Source organism: Histoplasma capsulatum (assembly GCF_000150115.1).
Source record: "Histoplasma capsulatum G186AR genomic scaffold supercont2.1, whole genome shotgun sequence".
In the NCBI taxonomy this organism is placed as follows: domain Eukaryota; kingdom Fungi; phylum Ascomycota; class Eurotiomycetes; order Onygenales; family Ajellomycetaceae; genus Histoplasma; species Histoplasma capsulatum.
Window position 1 is genome coordinate 1915555 of NW_025544801.1, and position 18841 is coordinate 1934395.

An 18841-nucleotide genomic window follows, 5' to 3' on the forward strand; every position below is an offset into this window, starting at 1 on the left:
GATTCCATCACTGCAGTAATATTACAACTAATAAATAATAATCACTGATACTCAATTGCATTTTGATTCAGAAAACTTATAGAAGCAGAAAGATATTATCAAATGTATAATTTAAAAATATTACTGATTGTAGAAGCTTTTAGATAATAATATTACTATCTATACAATAACAGATATTCAATAATTGTTTTATCTGATTATATCAATTTCTGATACTTTATAACAATGAAGCAGTTAAATAAATATTAGATTCACTGAATGAAAATACTCTCAGTATTCAATTTTGAAATTGAGTACTGTTCTAAGAAAAATAATCCCACAGATGTATTAAGTTATTATTCAGATTATATAAAATATATAGTTTTTTTAACAGAGCTCTCTATTCTATAAGAGAAGCTGTGTAAGAGAATCTTTGAATCACTAGAAATAAAAAAAAATATAAAGTTAGATTAATATATTAAAATAATATAAAAAGATCTGTAAATTAAAGAAAATTATTGAGTGAAGAGATCTGTAGTTATCAATAATAGTAATTTCTATAGAATAGAGAATATATCTGCAGATGAGAACAAAGTTATTGATAATATAAAATTAAATCTAGAGACTCTGATATCACAGATTCTGACTGTTAAAATATTTGAATCTGAAACAGTCTATTATAAAGAAATAGCTGAATCTATTATTAAACTCTTATTATAGATTCAGAATAGAGATGCTGATATATCTGAATTTTATAGAAGACTAGAGATGAATAATATTAATATAGATAATTATTCAATCTGAGCAGTAGATAAAGATAATCTGCTTAGAAAAGATGATAAAGTTTATATATCACAAAACAAGACTGTAAAATATAAAATAATGAAAATAAACCACAATAATTCTCAAAATGATCATTTTGAATATAACAAAATCATCAAAGCAATCAAATACAAGTATTTATAGCATGATATGAGTGATGAGATTGTAGAATATATAAGAATCTGCAATATTTATCAACATATCAAAATATTATAATATAAGCTGTATAGATTGCTACAACTGCATTCAGTGTCAAATAGAAAATAATATATAATTAATATGAACTTTATTGAAGATCTGTCAGATAATAAAAAAAGAAGTCAAACTTATAATACTATTATTATATTTATCAATTTGTTTACTAAATGAGTTATAATTGTACTCATATCTTCAAAACTAGATATAGAAGAACTCACAGACATTATTATATGAAAGCTTATAAAGAATTTTAATCTATCTATAAACATTGTTAGTGACTGAGATTTGTTGATAAACAGTAAATTCTGATCAATATTATATTACTTATTTTATATCTAATGAAAACTATCAACAGCTTTTCATCTGCAAACTAATAATCAAACAGAATGATTGAATCAGATGATTAAATACTATCTTTATATATATTGCAGTTATCAGTAAGATAATTGAATAGAATAGATTTCTCTAACACAATGAATATATAATAATATCTTCTATATATCAATTAAAATGATACTCTCTGAAGTAATGATTGACTGATCAATTGAACTTTATATGAATATGAAATTTTCAAGCACTGATATATTGAAGTTGATGATAGAATAAGTGAAATAAATAAAACAAGTAGAAAATAAGATCTGAGAATGTCTAGAAGCTGTCAAAGCAGCTGAAAAGAAATATTATAATCAGTATTATATATCTAAAAGTTTTAGAATAGAGAACTGAGTAATACTGTGTGTAAAAAATATATTTATTTTGTGATCTTCATTCAAACTAGATCATTGATTTCTGAGATCTTTTCAAATAATCAATATCCACAGAATGCAGATGTATAAGTTGAAATTTATATCTTAATATAAGAGAATTCATTCTGTATTTCATATATTTCTTCTCAAATTATATCATATATACAATAGATAAATTCTATAAACAGAATCAATAATTATAGACATGCAGAAGAAATAGAAAATTAAAGCTATATTGAATAAATATCAGTACTGTAATTAAACACAATATTTTATTAAATAAAAAGATTGTACAGATACAGATAATTCTTGAAAGTCTGAAGAAAATTTAATAAACAGTCAGAAATACTTAAAACAGTTTAATAAAATCTATCAGAAATCAGTTAGTAAATGAAAATAAAGAAAGTGATATTGACTGTTAGATATATTTATTTTATTCAGAGATTAAAAAACAGATCTGTCTCAGTTTGATCAGTATTATTTAAGAAATTATTATTGAAGCAGATCTGCTTATTATTTCAAATTTTCTCAACTGATGAAGTATAATATTTCAATAATAATTTGAAAACTATAATCAGTAATATAGTTATCAGAATCTTATCAGTCACTGTTTCAACTGAAGTCTCAGAGAAATTATATTATTGAATTTTATAAATCTTTGCTGTAAAGAATTTAACTGCAGTCAATATAGTACTCTATAGAATATTAATATTTAAAATATCTATATCAGCAATAATTAAATTCTCAGCTGTGTTAATAATCATCTGAATCAATTCAACAATATCTGCTGATATTTAATATAAATTATTTTATATTTTATAAACAGTATATAGAATGATTATTTATTAAAATGTAAATATACTTCATCACTGAGCAGTGTTTATATTTCTTATATCAATTCTCAGCAGACTCACAATAATGATAAGAAGATGTTGTCAGATATTGAATACAACAACAGTAATATACTGCTGTATTTCTTTCTAATATTTCAATAAAACTGTTCACTTTCTTATTTTTATCAGTGTTATCAGATAACTCAAGTAATGCACTAAGATTTTTACTCAGTAAGATTGATATTGATATTATAGTAGAATATAAGAATGTGCTTTCTGAAACACTGCTATAATTAAACATCACACTCTACTACAATAATAGATTATCAGAGTTTATATAGAATTCTAGAACTCTGTCTGTGTTCTTATAGATCTATATATTAAGTATAAATCTTGTAATAATAGTTTGATATATAATAAATTTTTTATTCAGAACTTTATCAGAGAGCAGTATCTTTTGAAATTCATTGATCAGAGATTAATCAATTTCTTGAAAGTATTCAGATATCTATAATCTGTTAGTACTTATAATAAATTTAATCAGAGACACTTACAGCAGCATAATTTCTATTTGATATATGATAGATATAATAGTATATTCATTCATTGTTCACAAAGTAAAAGTATACTGAAGAATTTTATAATCTCTTCAAATAATTCAAATAAATACTCTCAATGATATTTAGTATATCACTCTCTATAGATTCTGAATCAGCAATAGAAACAGCTAGTTCTGATATTCTATTATTCTAATTAGTATCAAGATCTTATAAAAAAAAGAAAAAAGAGTAAAAGCAATAAGAAAGAAAGATGAATGTTGATGATTGAGATTAATATTGCTATATTACTTAAGAGATTGTAACAATATAAAAATCAACTCAGAATGAAAAATATAATCATATAATTAAAACTTTGAATTTTATAATGAAAATTATATGAAGAGATACAGCATACTTTATTTAATAAATTAATGTATTCTTTTTAAAATAAAAAATCATTGATGATGATGATGGCAATGATTTTATTAAGATATAATTTTTAATATAAAAGTTAAAGAAAAGAGATTCAGAGATTATATCTAAATTATAATTGAACTATAGTAACACTGAAGTCAGAGAAACTTTTATCTGAGATAATAATACTTTAGAATTACTCTCAACAGTTAATTCAGTTCTATTCTGTGAATTTTATACAATATCAATTATACAGTATATTTTATAAATCTTATACTCTATAATAAAAAGCTCTGAAGATCAGATCTTTGAAGAAGAGAGATAATTATAATAGATATAACAGAGATATCTATATTAGAAAATAGCTATATAACAACAGTGTCTGTATATAATACTTGCTGATATTTATAGATCTTAGAAGATCAGCAATTAGCTTTGAATAATAGAGATTGCTATCTTTTAGCTTGTGTATACTTTATATCATTTTTATAGTTAACCTCAGTGTTCTTCTTGCTCTTACATCTCTCTACTTTTCTTTTCTTCTACTTTTTTCAGAGATATTATATAGAAATCAGTGAAATCAGAGATGAAAATAAGACAATTATTATTTAATAATACTGAATCTATAAATCTGACAGTTACACTTTTCACTTCTTTCTGAATAAGAAATAACTACTCTTTTTCTTATATAATATAGTCAATATCTAATCTGTGATGAAAGTAAATCACTGATTTAGAGAATAATTTATCAGTGTAAAATCTGAAAAATCAGAGAGACAGCTGATATAAGAACTTCTTTAAAAAACAGATAATATTCTGTCAATAAAAAATTATTATTAATAAAATTTATATATATATGTTTTCTGATATAATTATCAGTACTGCTGTGGAATCTCTAAAGTTAATTTATTAACAAAGAAAACTCTTTTTTAATAAATTGACAGAATTATTAAAAAGATAGAAATAACTCTAGAGAATCTATTATTTTCTTTCTCTTCATACAGAGTTACTGAGACTTTGACTTTATATAATAATATAGAGTGTATTTTTAAATAAATTAGAGTATTGTAACGGGCGTGCCACCGATTAAGCAGATGTTACCGATGTTGCAGATTAAACCGTTCGTACCGCCTGTGCAGTTTGTATGATCCGTTCCAACAGCAATATCAACAGACTTGACACTATTCTGATAACAGTTTACAAATCGATTAAGGAAAGAAAGAGAAAGAAGATCAGAAGAAGGGGTTGTATGAGGGGGTTCTTATAGAAGGAGGATTGGGACAGAAGAATATCAGGGGTTGCACTGCAGTGGAGTGTGGAGTGGAAGAATGTTAGAGGTTATGTGGAGGAATTGTTAGAGACTACACAAGTGTGGAGTGGGATTGCAAGGAGAGAGGTGTTTTGTAGATATACAAGAGCACATGAGAGGGTGAACAGGTGATAGAGAATTGATTGCATAAGTTAACTACTAACAGATGCTAACCCATCACATTATCCCCTTCTACTGAGATGAGTGAGGATTTGTAGGCATTGAGTGCAACAGTGTTGTTCATGATGAATGTAGATTCCCAGATTGGATGATTGTATCCTACTCATTTGACAAGGTATTTGTGATGGTGGTGATTGGTTCTATCACTGAGGATTGCTTCAATTTCTCATTTGAGTTCATTGTCTTCTTCTACAATGGCAGGTGGTTGTCAGTTGAAGATCTTTTGTGAAGGGAACAGATTCTCAGCCACAGGTTGAAGCAGGTTTGTATGAAAGACATTGTGGATGCCAGGTGGGGTGTCCAGTTGATAGTTGTGAATGCCTAGCACTTCTACTACCATGTATTTGATGTGATGGTAGTCCAGCATACACAAGGGATGGTCTGTTCTTATGTTCTTGAGATCTAATCAGACTTTGTCTTCTATACTGTAATGGGTTGCAGAACTCCTTCTGATGTTTGCTTGGTTCTTATAGTCTTGTTGAGCACTGACCATTGAAGCTTCAGCTCATTTGTGAGCTTTCTTGAGCTTGCTGACTATATTCTCTGCTGTCTGTACAGAACTGTGAGTGTATGTGGTTTCTCAGAGAATCTCAGAGAAGTTCAGAATCTCTAAATCATAACTGTGTAGAAGAAAGAACAGGCTTACATCTGTTGTAGCAGAATCTTGACTGTTTATAACAATCTCAGCATGTGACAGCAGATCACTTCAGTCATCTTGTGTGTAGTTACAGAACTTTCAGAGGATGTTCTTAACTGTCTGTATCATTCTCTCAGTGGCTCTATCAGTCTCTGAGTGGTATACTGTTGACAACTTTTGCTCAATTCTCAGTAGCTGATATATACAGATTCAAAGTATGTTTATGAACTGACTGTCTCTATCTGATACAATGGATGAGAGTAGACTATACATGCAATAGAATGAGCTTCTGACAAAGATGTCCACAACAACTTCAGCATTCATTTTATTGCAGAGTTGCAGTATCATATTCTTACTAAGATGATCAATAATGACTAGAATATTTATAGAACTGTCACTCTTGAGTAAGAAAACTGTGAAGTTGATGGCTATATCACATCAGATTCATTTGAGAACAGACAGAGGTTTCAGTATTTTTTTTTGATGCTCATACTATACTGTTACTGAGCTGCAGTAATTGCAATTGTGTACAAACTGATGTATGTTCTTTGACATATCCAGCCAGTAGAATTCTCAGATAATAATGCTGTACATAATCTTATACTCTGAGTGTCTGATCATCAGTGAGTTGTGGATATCTTGCATAATCTGTGTTTGTAAGAGTTCTGAGTTGAGAACTCATCATCTATTTCAAAAGTATAGACAGTTGTCATCATTGATTGAGCATGCTGAGATATCTGTTCTTGAGTATATATCTGTGGGAAATTGAGATGCTTTGCTTTATATAACTTTCATAACCTGTTGTCAGAATTCATCTGCCTCTGCTGCTTGCTTTCATTACTCTTTGAGTGAAGGTTTCTGAGCTTGGAATAGATTAATATATATGCAGAAGCTATCTGATTGTGTGAGACTTTTTATAATTGTGGGATCAATTAACTGATGTTCTTGATGTTTTCATCTATCATCTAGATTGTTGAAGAGCATGTCTTGTTCTTGATGAAATAGAGTGTCTGCAAGAGTATTCTCTGCCTCTGATTGATAATGAATTGTGAATGAGAAATAGCTAAGAAACAGCAATCAGTGTATATACCTCTCTATAAGCTTATGAGTGATTGTGAAGTATTCTAAGTTCTTATGATCAGTGATGATCTTGAACTTCTCTACACTCATGAGCTTGAATTCCTATTCTTCAAGACATCATATGATTGTCAGAAGCTCCTTGTTATAGATCTTGTAGTTGCATTTGATGAGTGATATTTTCTTTGAGATAAAGATGCAGAGTCACAGAACATCTTCATTATTGTATTGTATCAGTGCTTCACTCATCATATATTCTGAGGCATCTGTTTCAAGAATCATATGCTTATCTGGGTTGAATGATTGCAGCATTGAGACAGTTATGAACATATGCTTCAACTTCTTGAAGGCAGCATCCACTTCAGTGGTCCATTGGAATACAGTGTTCTTTTGTGTCAAATCTGTTAGTGGTCGTACGATATCTGAGAAGTCCTTGATAAACCTTTGGTAGAAGTTGGCGAATTCTAGGAAACTTCTAGTCCCTTTTACTGAGACAGGCGCCTCTCAGTTGAGGATTGCTTCCACCTTTTTAGGATCCATTTGTACACCTCTTTCAGCTTTGATGATGAATTCTAGATAGGTTGTAGACTTGGTCTCAAAGTCACACTTATCAATGTCCACTTGTAGTTCTGCTTCTTGTAAACAGTTGAGTACTTATCATACATACTTGCAGTGTTCAGCAAGCAATCCATCAGTGAAGATCAGAATATCATTCATATACACTGATATAATCTCATCAAATAGATCTCATAGAGCCCAGTTGATATATTTCTGAAACATGCTGGAGATGTTTGCTAGCTCAAAGAGAGTCACTGTCCATTCATATAGTCTGTAATGCATATGAAAGGCAGTTAGCCATTTGTCACCTTTGTTGATTCTTATCTTGTAGAAGGCCGCAGAGATGTCAAGCTTTGTGAATCATTTTGCTTTTTCTATTTATTTGAGTGTTTCATTGATGAGTGAGAGAGAATATTGATCTTTTTGTGTAATCTTATTGAGCTCTTGATAGTTGATGCAGAATTATAGACCTTCATCTGATTTCTTTGCAAATAGTATGAGTGCTGCAGCAGATGAGTTGCTAATGCAGATGAAGCTCTTATTCAGTAATTCATTGAGTGTCTTTTATAGAATAAGAAGCTCATTGTGTGACATACTGTAAAGAGGGCTCCAAGATGGTTGTGAATCCTTATCATCTTTCTTGATAAGCTCAATCATATAATCTATACTGTGCTCTTGATGAGAGGGGAGTATCTCAGCCACCTTTTCATCAAATACATCTGCAAAGTTCTTGTATGTTTCAGAGAGTTCTTTGTGGAGCTTCTTGAAGTTCTTAAGCTTCAATTTCTCTAATGTCTTTTTGATATCTGTTATACTGACAGTGAACATCTGAATATCCTTCTTCTTATGTATTTGATGAGTTAACAATTTGAATGCTTCTGCTGATATCTGAATGAGATCAGCAATTCTATCAACATTCTTCTTATAGATATGATTGCTTTCTGAGAAAATAAGACAACAGTTGTGTGTATTCAACAAGGTTCCAAATTCTATAAGTTATAACAGGCTGAGTATTAAGTTGTACTCAAGATTCTGTACTTTATATGCATAAACATTCTTTTTCTCATGCTCTTCTACATCAATATTAAATCTTATTATATTGTAGAAGATAGATTCTCTGAGACTGTTGAATTCACTGAGCTTACACAGTTCAGAGAAGAAGATATACTGAAGCTTATGCTTCTCAATCAGCTGAGTATTTATAAGAATGTAGTGAAGAAAACCACTGTCTATCATTGCTTATACATTGACTAAGCTATTTACAATAACAGAAACTATAATTATATCTGCTTGCATCTTCTGCTTGAACCTTCAGCTAGCTTCTTGCTTTTTGAGCTCTTATCTATATTTTAGAGTGAGAGCTCTTCTTTTCTCTGTTCTTGTTCATTTATGGATGTAGAGACAGAAGCTACTGCATTGATACACTGACTTGCAAAGTGTTCTGACTTGTTGCAATGAATGTAGATGCCTTGAGCAATTCAATCAGTAATTTCTTATTCAGAGAGATCAGATATCTTTGATTGTTCTGTGCTCATATGAGGGGTTTAATTCATAGCATTCACAGAAGCAGCTGGTGTAGTTGATATGTTAGTAGGCATGTAATTCTGCCTATAATTGTTACATCTTTCTTAGACAGCATTGAAGTGTGTGAGATTGTTGTCAAGTTGATGTAAGTGGGTGCAGTAGTCATAATAATGTGTGGGTATAAAATGTAAGATGCAGAGCTTGAGCAGTTCAAAGCTAATATACTGATTCAGAAGATTGATCTTGACAGTATTATCTCAATTCTGATCTTCTGCTTTGTGTATCTTGCTGTTGAAGTTGAATAGATAGTTTGTCAGTGATATGTTCCTCTGATGATTTCTGTTCAATCATTGTATTGCACATATTTGAAGTATAGAGTTCAAGAACAGAATATCTAGTTGATGGAAGACTTCTTCAGAAGTGCACATCTCATATATGCACAACTCAATTTAAAATTGAAACTTGGCTAGAGCATCTTCTTCTAGCTGACTATAAACATAGCAAGCTTGTGAGAGCAGAGAGTCTATCACAGACTCATCTTCTTCAAGCTTGGCTTTTGTCTTTCATTTCCAGACTAAGTAGATTGAGAGTTCTTCTGTGAATTTGTTGAGAAGAGGAAGGTGTTCTCTTCTTTTGTATGTAAGAGGTGTTGATGCTTGTGTAGTTCTTGATGTATTTGTATTCAGATTATTCAGTTGTTGCTGAAGCTCCATCATCTACAGAGATTGCTGCTGAAGGAAGCTATGGAGTTCAGCATTGTCTTCTGCAAGGTTTTGGTTCTCGCCTGTGGAAGGGTGTTTGTAGGGGTGTTTGTAATTCATCTTGTTTTTGTATGAGGCCATGGTTCTTGATCCTGGTAACTTGGAGACCAGAAGGTTCAGTTCTTATTCTTTTGGAGGAAATACTTTGTAGGCACTCTGGCCTCTTCACAGACACGCAGTTGTGAACTTCTAAGCACTTGGGCTTCTTCACAGCACTATCACAGTGGTGTGGCTTTATAGAACTTGGGTAACTTATTCTTAAACTTAACTTGGGCACCTAGGTGTGATTGTAAACACAGGGCACTCAGGCTGACACAGATGAATTGATTCATAATGTAATGGATGTGCCACTGATTAAGCAGATGTTACTGATGTTGCAGATTAAACTGTTTGTACTGCCTGCACAGTTTGTACGATCCGTTCCAACGGCAATATCAATGGACTTGACACTATCCTGATAACAGTTTACAAATCAATTAAGGAAAGAAAGAGAAAGAAGATCAGAAGAAGGGGTCGTACAAGGGGGTTCTTATAGAAGGAGGATCGGGATGGAAGAATATCGGGGGTCGTGCTGCAGTGGAGCGTGGAGTGGAAGAATGTTAGGGGTTACGCGGAGGAATCGTTAGAGACTACGCGAGCGCGGAGTGGGATCGCGAGGAGAGGGGTGTTTTGTAGGTACGCGAGAGCACGTGAGAGGGCGAACGGGCGATAGGGGGTTGGTTGCGTAAGTTAACTACTAACGGGTGCTAACCCGTCACAAGTATACTGCTAGCAGCTCTGCTCTTTATTATATAAAAATTTACTACTATACAGTATATTCTCTTACTATAGTTAACTATTGTACAAAAATAATAGAGATGATGAGTTAATTAAAGAAAGTGAATAAATTGATAGATTGATGATAATAATAAAAACAGTAAATTACATCTGCTTTTTTATATTCATTTATCTTTTTATAATAATATCTTCTTCTTTTCTCTCTTCTCTTCTTCTTTTCTTCTTCTTTTCTCTCTTCTCTTCTTCTTTTCTTCTTCTTTCAATATATTATTATATCAACTATATATATATGAAGCTCTGATAAATTGCTTCATTAATTAAATATTACAGTACTAACTACTCTCTTCTCTGTATAATATAGAGCTCTCTCTTTTCTTAATCTTTCTGATCTTCAGAATCTTTATTATATTTTCTTTATAATTAATTAACAGCTGAGTTTTTTTATTCACAGTTTATAATTCAGAGCAGTTCTAACTCTTTTAGAGTAAAATATATTCTTTATATAAGATAGCATAACAGAGCTGCAGATTTGAAGCCACTGACTATTATATATTAATATTATTCTCATTCAATCTCACAGCTGAACAGAGTTATATATATATTTTATTTATTAAAGTGCTCATTCAGATCTTCAGTCATTTTCAGAATATTGTTATCTATCTAATTACTTTGATGAAGCTTATAATAACTGTAAATAATATAATTATATCATTCACTGCTCTGTATAAAATGAGAAAGAGATAGACTGGCCGTGTGACCATGCATGGGACTGGGACCAAATTTTTCCTCAGTCCCATTATTAGATATCTTAGTCCTGGTCCCATATAGTGTTTAGTAAATTAGTCACTTTACACTGTTTATATTATAAATCTAGTCCCAGATCATGTTTTACTAATAAATTAGTGGTCCCAGTCCCATTTGGTCCCATTTTACAAAATGGGACCAAATGGGACCATGATTTACCCTATATAGGTTGGCAGCGATAGATTAGCAGTGATAGATTAGCAGTGGTAGGTAGGTTGGCAGCGGTAGGTAGGTTGGCAGCGGTAGGTAGGTTGGCAGCGATAGATTAGCAGTGATAGATTAGCAGTGGTAGGTAGGTTGGCAGCGGTAGGTAGATTGGCAGTGGTAGATAGGTTGGCAGCGGTAGGTAGGTTGGCAGCAATAGATTAGCAGTGATAGATAGATTAGCAGCAATAGATTAGCAGCGATAGATTAGCAGTGATAGATTAGCAGTGGTAGGTAGGTTGGCAGCGGTAGGTAGATTGGCAGTGGTAGATAGGTTGGCAGCGATAGGTAGGTTGGCAGCAGTAGGTAGGTTGGCAGCAGCGATAGATTAGCAGCGATAGGTAGGTTGGCAGCGGCATAGATTAGCAGTGGTAGGTAGATTGGCAGTGGTAGATAGGGGATCTAATAGCGAGCCATCAGGGCATTGAGCACTAAGCAAGATAGGGGTAATATCTCCACCAATCATATCATCAGATTGATGTATTATATAATCATCAGAATGGGACCAAACTTGAGTCAAAATCATGATCAGTCCCAGATCATGTTCTGATTTTGATAGTCAGTCACTTTACATGGAATATCAAGATTTTTTAGTCCCATTTCACTCATGTTTTGATAATTCTAGTCACTTTACACTCCCATTCTGATCCTGGTCCCACTAAAATAATGCCAAGAAATGGACTGGGACCAAACCAAACCAAACCAAATGTGAAATTCATGGTCCCACCGGCCAGTCTAGAAAGAGATGAAGATAATAGAGATTATAGATAATGAGAAGAATAATTCTCAATAATAAATGAGAGATCTCTCTGAACAGTAACTACTCACAGCTGATTTAATATCTACTGCTTCTATAATTCTTAATTAACTCTCTCTCTTCAGTATATATAATCTCTTTTTTTCTTTCTTTTTCTTTTTCTTTTTCTCTTCTGAAGAAGTAGATATATATTATTTCTATTTACTTCAGTTATATAAAATCTATATATAACATCTAGATATAATCTGCATCTCTATATTGATGTCTAGAACTAGTAGCTTATATGATGAAGTCAAGCAGATTATATAGATAGATAGAAGAAAGATAGCTAGCTAGTTAGTCAGATCTATAGCAATTGATTTTTATTCATACTATTTTTCTTCAGTCAATCATCTTGTATGAAGCTTCAATAACTCAATCTACAGTGAATTCTACAGTTTCTAACGAGTATATAGAGAATCTTTATATTATAGATAGATGTAATGATGATTATTAGTTAACTTGTGAAGATTGTTATACTTAAAATAATTCTGTTATAGTGATAATTTCTTTATTCCACTTCTCACGTATGATGTTCTTAGCTCCCTCTGACTACCTCCCAATACATTTACACAACTTCCTGGTTCCCACTCTTCTTCATTCGATATCCTCCTCAATCATTCTCCCAGTTTGACTGTTATTCTCTACATCCCCTTGTTTCCAGGACAATCTATTAATACGCCGAGTCTCTTCCATCGCATTTCTGCGACACTCAAGGACCGCCAAGCCGACAGCAATCTTGCTCTCTTTCTTACTGACAAGAGAGATGGGGACAAGAGGCCTATGGAACTTACGTTTTGCCGGTACGCGAGCTATCTTCTCGGCCTTTACAGCTATTTACTAACAGACCGCTCAAAGGGAAATGGTATCGCTTGCACGAACCAAGGAGCCGTATCCGATCCCCAAACGAGCCAGAAACTGTGCGGCGAATAAAGTCTATCATAGCTTCTCTCGATAACTTGGAAGAATGGGAGCCAGTTTCCTTTCCCAGTCCGCTACAGTCGAATTTGGACTACGTGTACACGATCGATGTCGACGCCGGAACCTTAACAATAACACGATGGGAGAGCTTTGATGGCATGCTTCAGCCTTTTCCGGGCCAGATACCGCTATCTTGTCTAGATGGATCTCATGGCTTGACGCTGGATCAATTAACTCGGGTTCCGGGTGAGGTATCAGAGCCCGAGGACGGAGGAGCGCCTACGACACCACAAGTCGTACTGGATCAACTTCTTATTCATCCTGAGCCGCCCACAACACTGAATGAGCTACAATTCAGGATTTCCCGTGACTTCTGTTTTATATGGCGATTTTTCATTGATGATCCAATGACTTGGCGATATCCCTCTATGGCATTTAACACAATTGCCATTGGCCTTCTGCGTATTGCAGCATGGGATCTTGAAGTATCATCCGACTCTGAAATTGATTATCCAGAAAATAGGGTAAATTTTCCTTACTGGGACGCGCCCCAAACAGATATTTTCTGGTTCCACGGATACCTTGTTGTGCTTCATGGAAATATCAATACAAAAACCTCAATCTCGGCAGCTATCTCCAAGGCTCAATTCTTCCTTGAGGTTTCTCACAGGGATGCCGCCCATTTAATTATCTTATCACTTCGACATGTTGCATTTGTTGAGGTCTCATCCAAGTCTATTTTGTGCTCTCAGATTCTTCCTTTTCTTGTCAACATGTCGGCTCGGCAATGTTCCCCTGGATTTCGATTATTGAGCTACGTTCTGACTTCATCGTGCTGGAAACCATCACTTGCCCGCAGGGAGCACCTCGGAGTTGGTTTGCCACCAGAAACTTTGGATCTGATCCTCAGATCTTGCAGTCCCAAGGGCGCATTGACACTGTCACAGTCTTCCTTTATTTTTCAAGAGCAGTATTACTCAACAATTCCGCAGATTCAACATTTTACGCTGCGAAGTTTTAAGCACTCCGTACCCTGCTGTGGGAAGAAGGATAGACTTCGCGAGAACTGGGTCTATTGCCCGTCCTGTTACGCCTGTAGACATGCTGAATGTGCCGGGGTGAGATCTGAACCGGAGGCAGATTCCCAGGTTATTTGTTTTGATTGCAAAGAAGGCAAGCTTTGCAGAGAACTCGTTCCTGGAGGCATCAATCATATAACCCGGCGGTTTTCTGGTGAAGACTGTGAAGTTTCAGTTGCTGGATCTCCCAAGATACTCCGCATTCGATTCTGGAAGCCTTCTCATCTTTGCCCAGAACTGCGGTTGCTTGGAAACCTTGTCCCAATTCCACCTCGCTTGATTAATTTTACAATTCGCTTTAATGGCGCATTTGCCGGTGTAGCATACGGGTTGGATGATTCATGATATTCCGCTGAGATGAGATATTCTTGAATATACATAATCAGTTACTAGCAAACAAGCAAATACATAGTCATCTGCGTCCAATACCCGTTCACCAATGTTGCATTCCAACAAGCCTCTTATACCCATCGTCGCGATATCTCCATGGCAGTGTGAGCAGCCACTAGCGTGCTGGTGGAGTGTTGTTTTGTCCCATATGACGCAGCATCCAATCGATAGTTACGCTCTCATTTCGACAATGGAACAAATTCTGCGACGGTTGGTTTGGAGGACCCCATGGGATAAGCCGTTCACCCGCAGGCAGGTGAATGTGATATTCGAAAAATTGAAAGTTGCACCCATGAATAAGCATTGCCCAGCACCTGCCAAATTCAGTATTGGCTTGTTCGAGGGCATTCTCAAGCTGCTCCAATGCAGCTGTGATGGAGTCGGTATCTCTTTTGGCTTCAGCTACGGTGTGATCGACGACACCGCGGTCACCGGGGAACCGTCGTTGGATCCGGAGGATGATAAAATCCGCGATATTCCCCTGTCGGTTTTGCTCTGGGGCAACTGTAAAACCATTTGTCGCTGGAAAATAATAGTTGAGAATGCCTGACGCCATCGCCTTAATCGAATCTTCATACAATGCATCCTCCTCAGCAAATTGCACAAGTTCGTGGAGGATAGGCAGGGAGAGATAATTTGCCATGGTTGTTTTGAGGGAATGAGAATTCTCGTTGAGCGAAAGGGAGCACTCTCAGCAGTCGGCGGTAAAAGGAAGATAGAATTGAAAGGTAAAGAAGACGCAAAAGTGGTTGCTAGAAAAGAGGAAAGTCGAAGTCTAAGGAACTAGAAATCTGAATATCGAGCGCGATGTTTCTATACCTAGAGAAGCTCGTCTCTGGCAGGAAACGAACACCCTTTTATATCCAAGCCGCGACATTGTTGGCGGCGACGATGAAAAGTGAAAGAGCTTAGAGTAAGGGAGAAATTGGCGCCGTCAACATCCATTGAATAGTAAAATTAGAACAGACTGTATAGAAATAAGAAGGCTCCACATGTTTTTTTCAGAAGAGAGAGCAGCACTGAGGACCTGAAACACATATTGGCCAGCATGGAGACTCTCTAAAGAAAGTGAACTGCAATTAGCCGCCTAGGATACACTCAAGGTTGACTAGTTAGTAGTCCTCAATCCGGAGAAGAATATAACTGGTCACACCATTCATATCATTTCGAAAGATTGGGAAGAGTTGGGGTTTTGAAGGCAAGGGACCACACAGTTCCAAGACGCGCTGAACACTGAATATCCAGCTTCCCGTCTTTCAATCAAGGGATTGATGGATCAGACATTGCGGGAACCACCCAGTTTCATACAACCCTTAAAGGGCAATTTCTCGAGTGATAGGCTCCAAAGGACAGAAATGGGGTCGGGATTTGAGCAAACCCCTATCCTGCAAGGCCAAAAGCATTGTTCAGTCGGAAAATAGTATTAACGATTTATTATCGATTGGGGGTGGGGTTGGACAGGAGTCGTTTTTAATTTTAGTTGGCGGGAGGGACGCGGCGCTTAAATAAACAGCAAACTTCAACACACTGGGATGCGAAACTCGATCTTCTCCTTAAGTGCTGACGAAAAAGAATCTTGCCTGTCCAGCAAAGTACCAGACTGCAGTCAAGAGGCATTCTATTCTGGTTATAACTAAGAGGCAGTAGAATTCTATCCGCTGCAGATTTGGCAGCTTTCATTCCCAGTTCAAGTATGTTTCTTTAGCAGAGGTGAAACATTCACATCCTGTATGACTACATTAGCCATTCAAGAGCACCGGGAATAATGATGCATGGCCAGTTAGTTTTAGTGAGGTCTGCTCGCACTCATAGTTGTTGGCCAGGTGTTGGTATGGTCCAGTTGTAACTATGCAGCGTAGGTGCTTTTTGCTGACACCGTGTATGTATTTATGTAGCCTGGCCTTGTTTGATCCGTATTTACTCCCGTAGTTTGTGATATCGCACTCCACCCCGTCCCACTCAGCAGCACCGGCTTGAGAGGCACTCTATCCCGCTGCAACCATTCCAAATATCTTCCCCCTCTTCTTCCTATCTCTTTCCGATAATCAATAATTTCCAGGATGTACTGACCGGCCTTCCTCCGCGCGGCCAAGCGAGGGAAATCCTCTTCCGTTGGCATGATCCTCAATCTCTCCCCCCTCAAGCCTTCCTCTTGCTCCGCTATACGTTCATCCAAATCCCCCTCCAAGCGACAAACAGCATGCCTCTTCCGTCGTGGTATAGCCACCTATAGAGCTACAGCACCCACCTATGGCATCGCAACTCCTCTTCCTGAAAGCGGCCCCCTTCATCACGTCGGCAGTTTTCCCTTTCACTTCGAAACTGGCTATGCCCTGTGTCCCAAAAGACATTCCCGACCATTCCCGCCACCCTTCGTATCAAACCCGTCCACGTCTTTCTCTGACCCCCTGACAACTCACTTCCGAAGCCAGGATAGACGCTTGTCTGTAGGTGGACAACTGATCAGGGGCCTGACGAACGGCGACGATGCAGTTATTGTATCGGACAATTACCTAGGCGTGAATGACGGGGTAGGAGCTTGGGCTACCAGGCCGCAAGGCCATGCAGCGTAAGAGAAAAAATTCAGGTCCCTTTTTCTGTAGCCAAAAAAAAAAAAAAGAGAAGCGCGTGGCTGAATCTTAGCTTTTGCTATTTCTATATATCTTCCAGGCTGTGGTCCAGGCTTATCCTTCATTTCTGGGCCTTGGAGGTGGAGCGGAACGTAAACGGGGACTCCGCTCCGGATAACGTCTCCTATCTACAACGCGCCTATGAACAAACTGTCGAGGCGACTTCGACTCCGAACGAGTGGCTGGGCACAACAACTTCCACCACGGCCGTGCTACACTATACCATAAACTCTGGCACCCCCACCCCCATGCTCTACGTAACGACTCTGGGCGATTGCCAACTGCTCGTCATCCGGCCAAGCGAACAACGAGTCATATTCAAAACGGAGGGTCAGTGGCATTGGTTTGACTGTCCCATGCAGCTGGGCACGAACAGCGTAGACACGCCCAAGGAAAACGCTCAATCAGCACAGATCGAGTTGCAGGAGAATGACCTCGTCCTGGCGGTGTCCGATGGCGTCGTCGATAATTTGTGGGAACATGAAGTCCTGAAGGTGGTGCTAGATAGTTTAGATGAATGGGATTCTAGCAAGAAAGATGATGATATGTTTTCTAATCGCGCTCCCGATGGAGGCGGTGCGATTGTCTATACTGCTCGAAAACTTCTCCAGGCTGCGAAAGATATCGCGCAGGATCCTTTTGCAGAAAGTCCGTACATGGAGAAAGCTATAGAAGAGGGTTTGACTATTGAAGGGGGTATGTTGTTATCCATCCCATTCACCCTTTTCACCCCGGGTCATGAACAACATTTGAGAGTTGACCTGTTACTGAGTAATATTCTAGGCAAGATGGACGATATCAGCGTGGTTATTGGGAGGTGTATGAAACGAAAAAAATGAATGATCCCAGCGGTGTATCGAATTATGAGATACACAAGCAGACACTACTATTAGTGGCGTGAGGGAAAGACGGAAGTGCCAGCCTAGGTCTTTCACAAAAAGACGTTGGTTCACCATCTCCACTCCCCACGACCGATGGTTATTCCCCGATCAATACAGCACAATAGCTCTTTCGAACTCTGATTCTCGGTAATTTCAAGCCTATCGCCTTGGACACCGTTTTCTTGCTGACTTCTGCGTACATTGGTGGCAGGCTATAAAGGACGTTGTGCAACAAGCACCTCGAATACAACGGCTAGCTAATAGGACAACCAGATATGTTGCCTCAGTTGGCCGTTGACTTCGAGTAATCCAACTAGCCAAAAACGCCATCAAACAACGTCAATTACAGAAAAGACAAATGTATACATAACGGCACTATCCAACATGACCTTGAACCTTCCCTAATGCGTATTTTTACTTCGACAATGAGATCGATTATATGAGATATCCTAGGGGGACATAACTTCCCCCCATCGAGTTTAGTATTAGACTTTTCCCCACCGTGATGATTGTCAGTATTATGATTAATTTTTCCGAAGACTTATGTATGTGTTGAGTTCTGTTTGGGTTGTACATACATATTTTGTTGGGCCGGTGAATGACGATATGAAATCTGGCATTGATGAACAAAGAAAACTCCCCAATATATTCTTATGTACTTGAAAAAACAGATCTTGGTTTATTTTCCTTGTACAATACATATCTCAATGTTTGTTGGGAAACCCCACTTTGTATACGAGCGTGCTTCGCTCACCACGCTCGCGTTTGCACTTGAATGCATC

At 36.5% G+C, this 18841-nt stretch overlaps 3 protein-coding genes across 3 annotated transcripts; 2 read left to right on the plus strand and 1 right to left on the minus strand.

The window, feature by feature from the left end:
• Positions 1–12924: 12924 nt before the first annotated feature.
• On the plus strand, positions 12925–14100 carry HCBG_00611 (uncharacterized protein; the record flags this gene model as incomplete). The annotated part of the gene is made up of 3 exons (XM_045427661.1): positions 12925–12961; positions 13017–13951; positions 13999–14100. The coding sequence occupies 3 exons, from the start codon at positions 12925–12927 to the stop codon at positions 14098–14100; spliced, it is 1074 nt and encodes a 357-aa protein (XP_045291636.1).
• Positions 14101–14663: 563 nt separating this feature from the next.
• HCBG_00612 (uncharacterized protein) lies at positions 14664–15191 on the minus strand (the record flags this gene model as incomplete). The annotated part of the gene is made up of 1 exon (XM_045427662.1): positions 14664–15191. One exon carries the CDS (start codon positions 15189–15191, stop codon positions 14664–14666), a length of 528 nt encoding a protein of 175 aa, XP_045291637.1.
• A 1315-nt stretch (positions 15192–16506) lies between these two features.
• Positions 16507–18192, plus strand: HCBG_00613 (uncharacterized protein; the record flags this gene model as incomplete). The annotated part of the gene is made up of 3 exons (XM_045427663.1): positions 16507–17117; positions 17219–17874; positions 17962–18192. The coding sequence occupies 3 exons, from the start codon at positions 16666–16668 to the stop codon at positions 18015–18017; spliced, it is 1164 nt and encodes a 387-aa protein (XP_045291638.1).
• Positions 18193–18841: the final 649 nt, after the last annotated feature.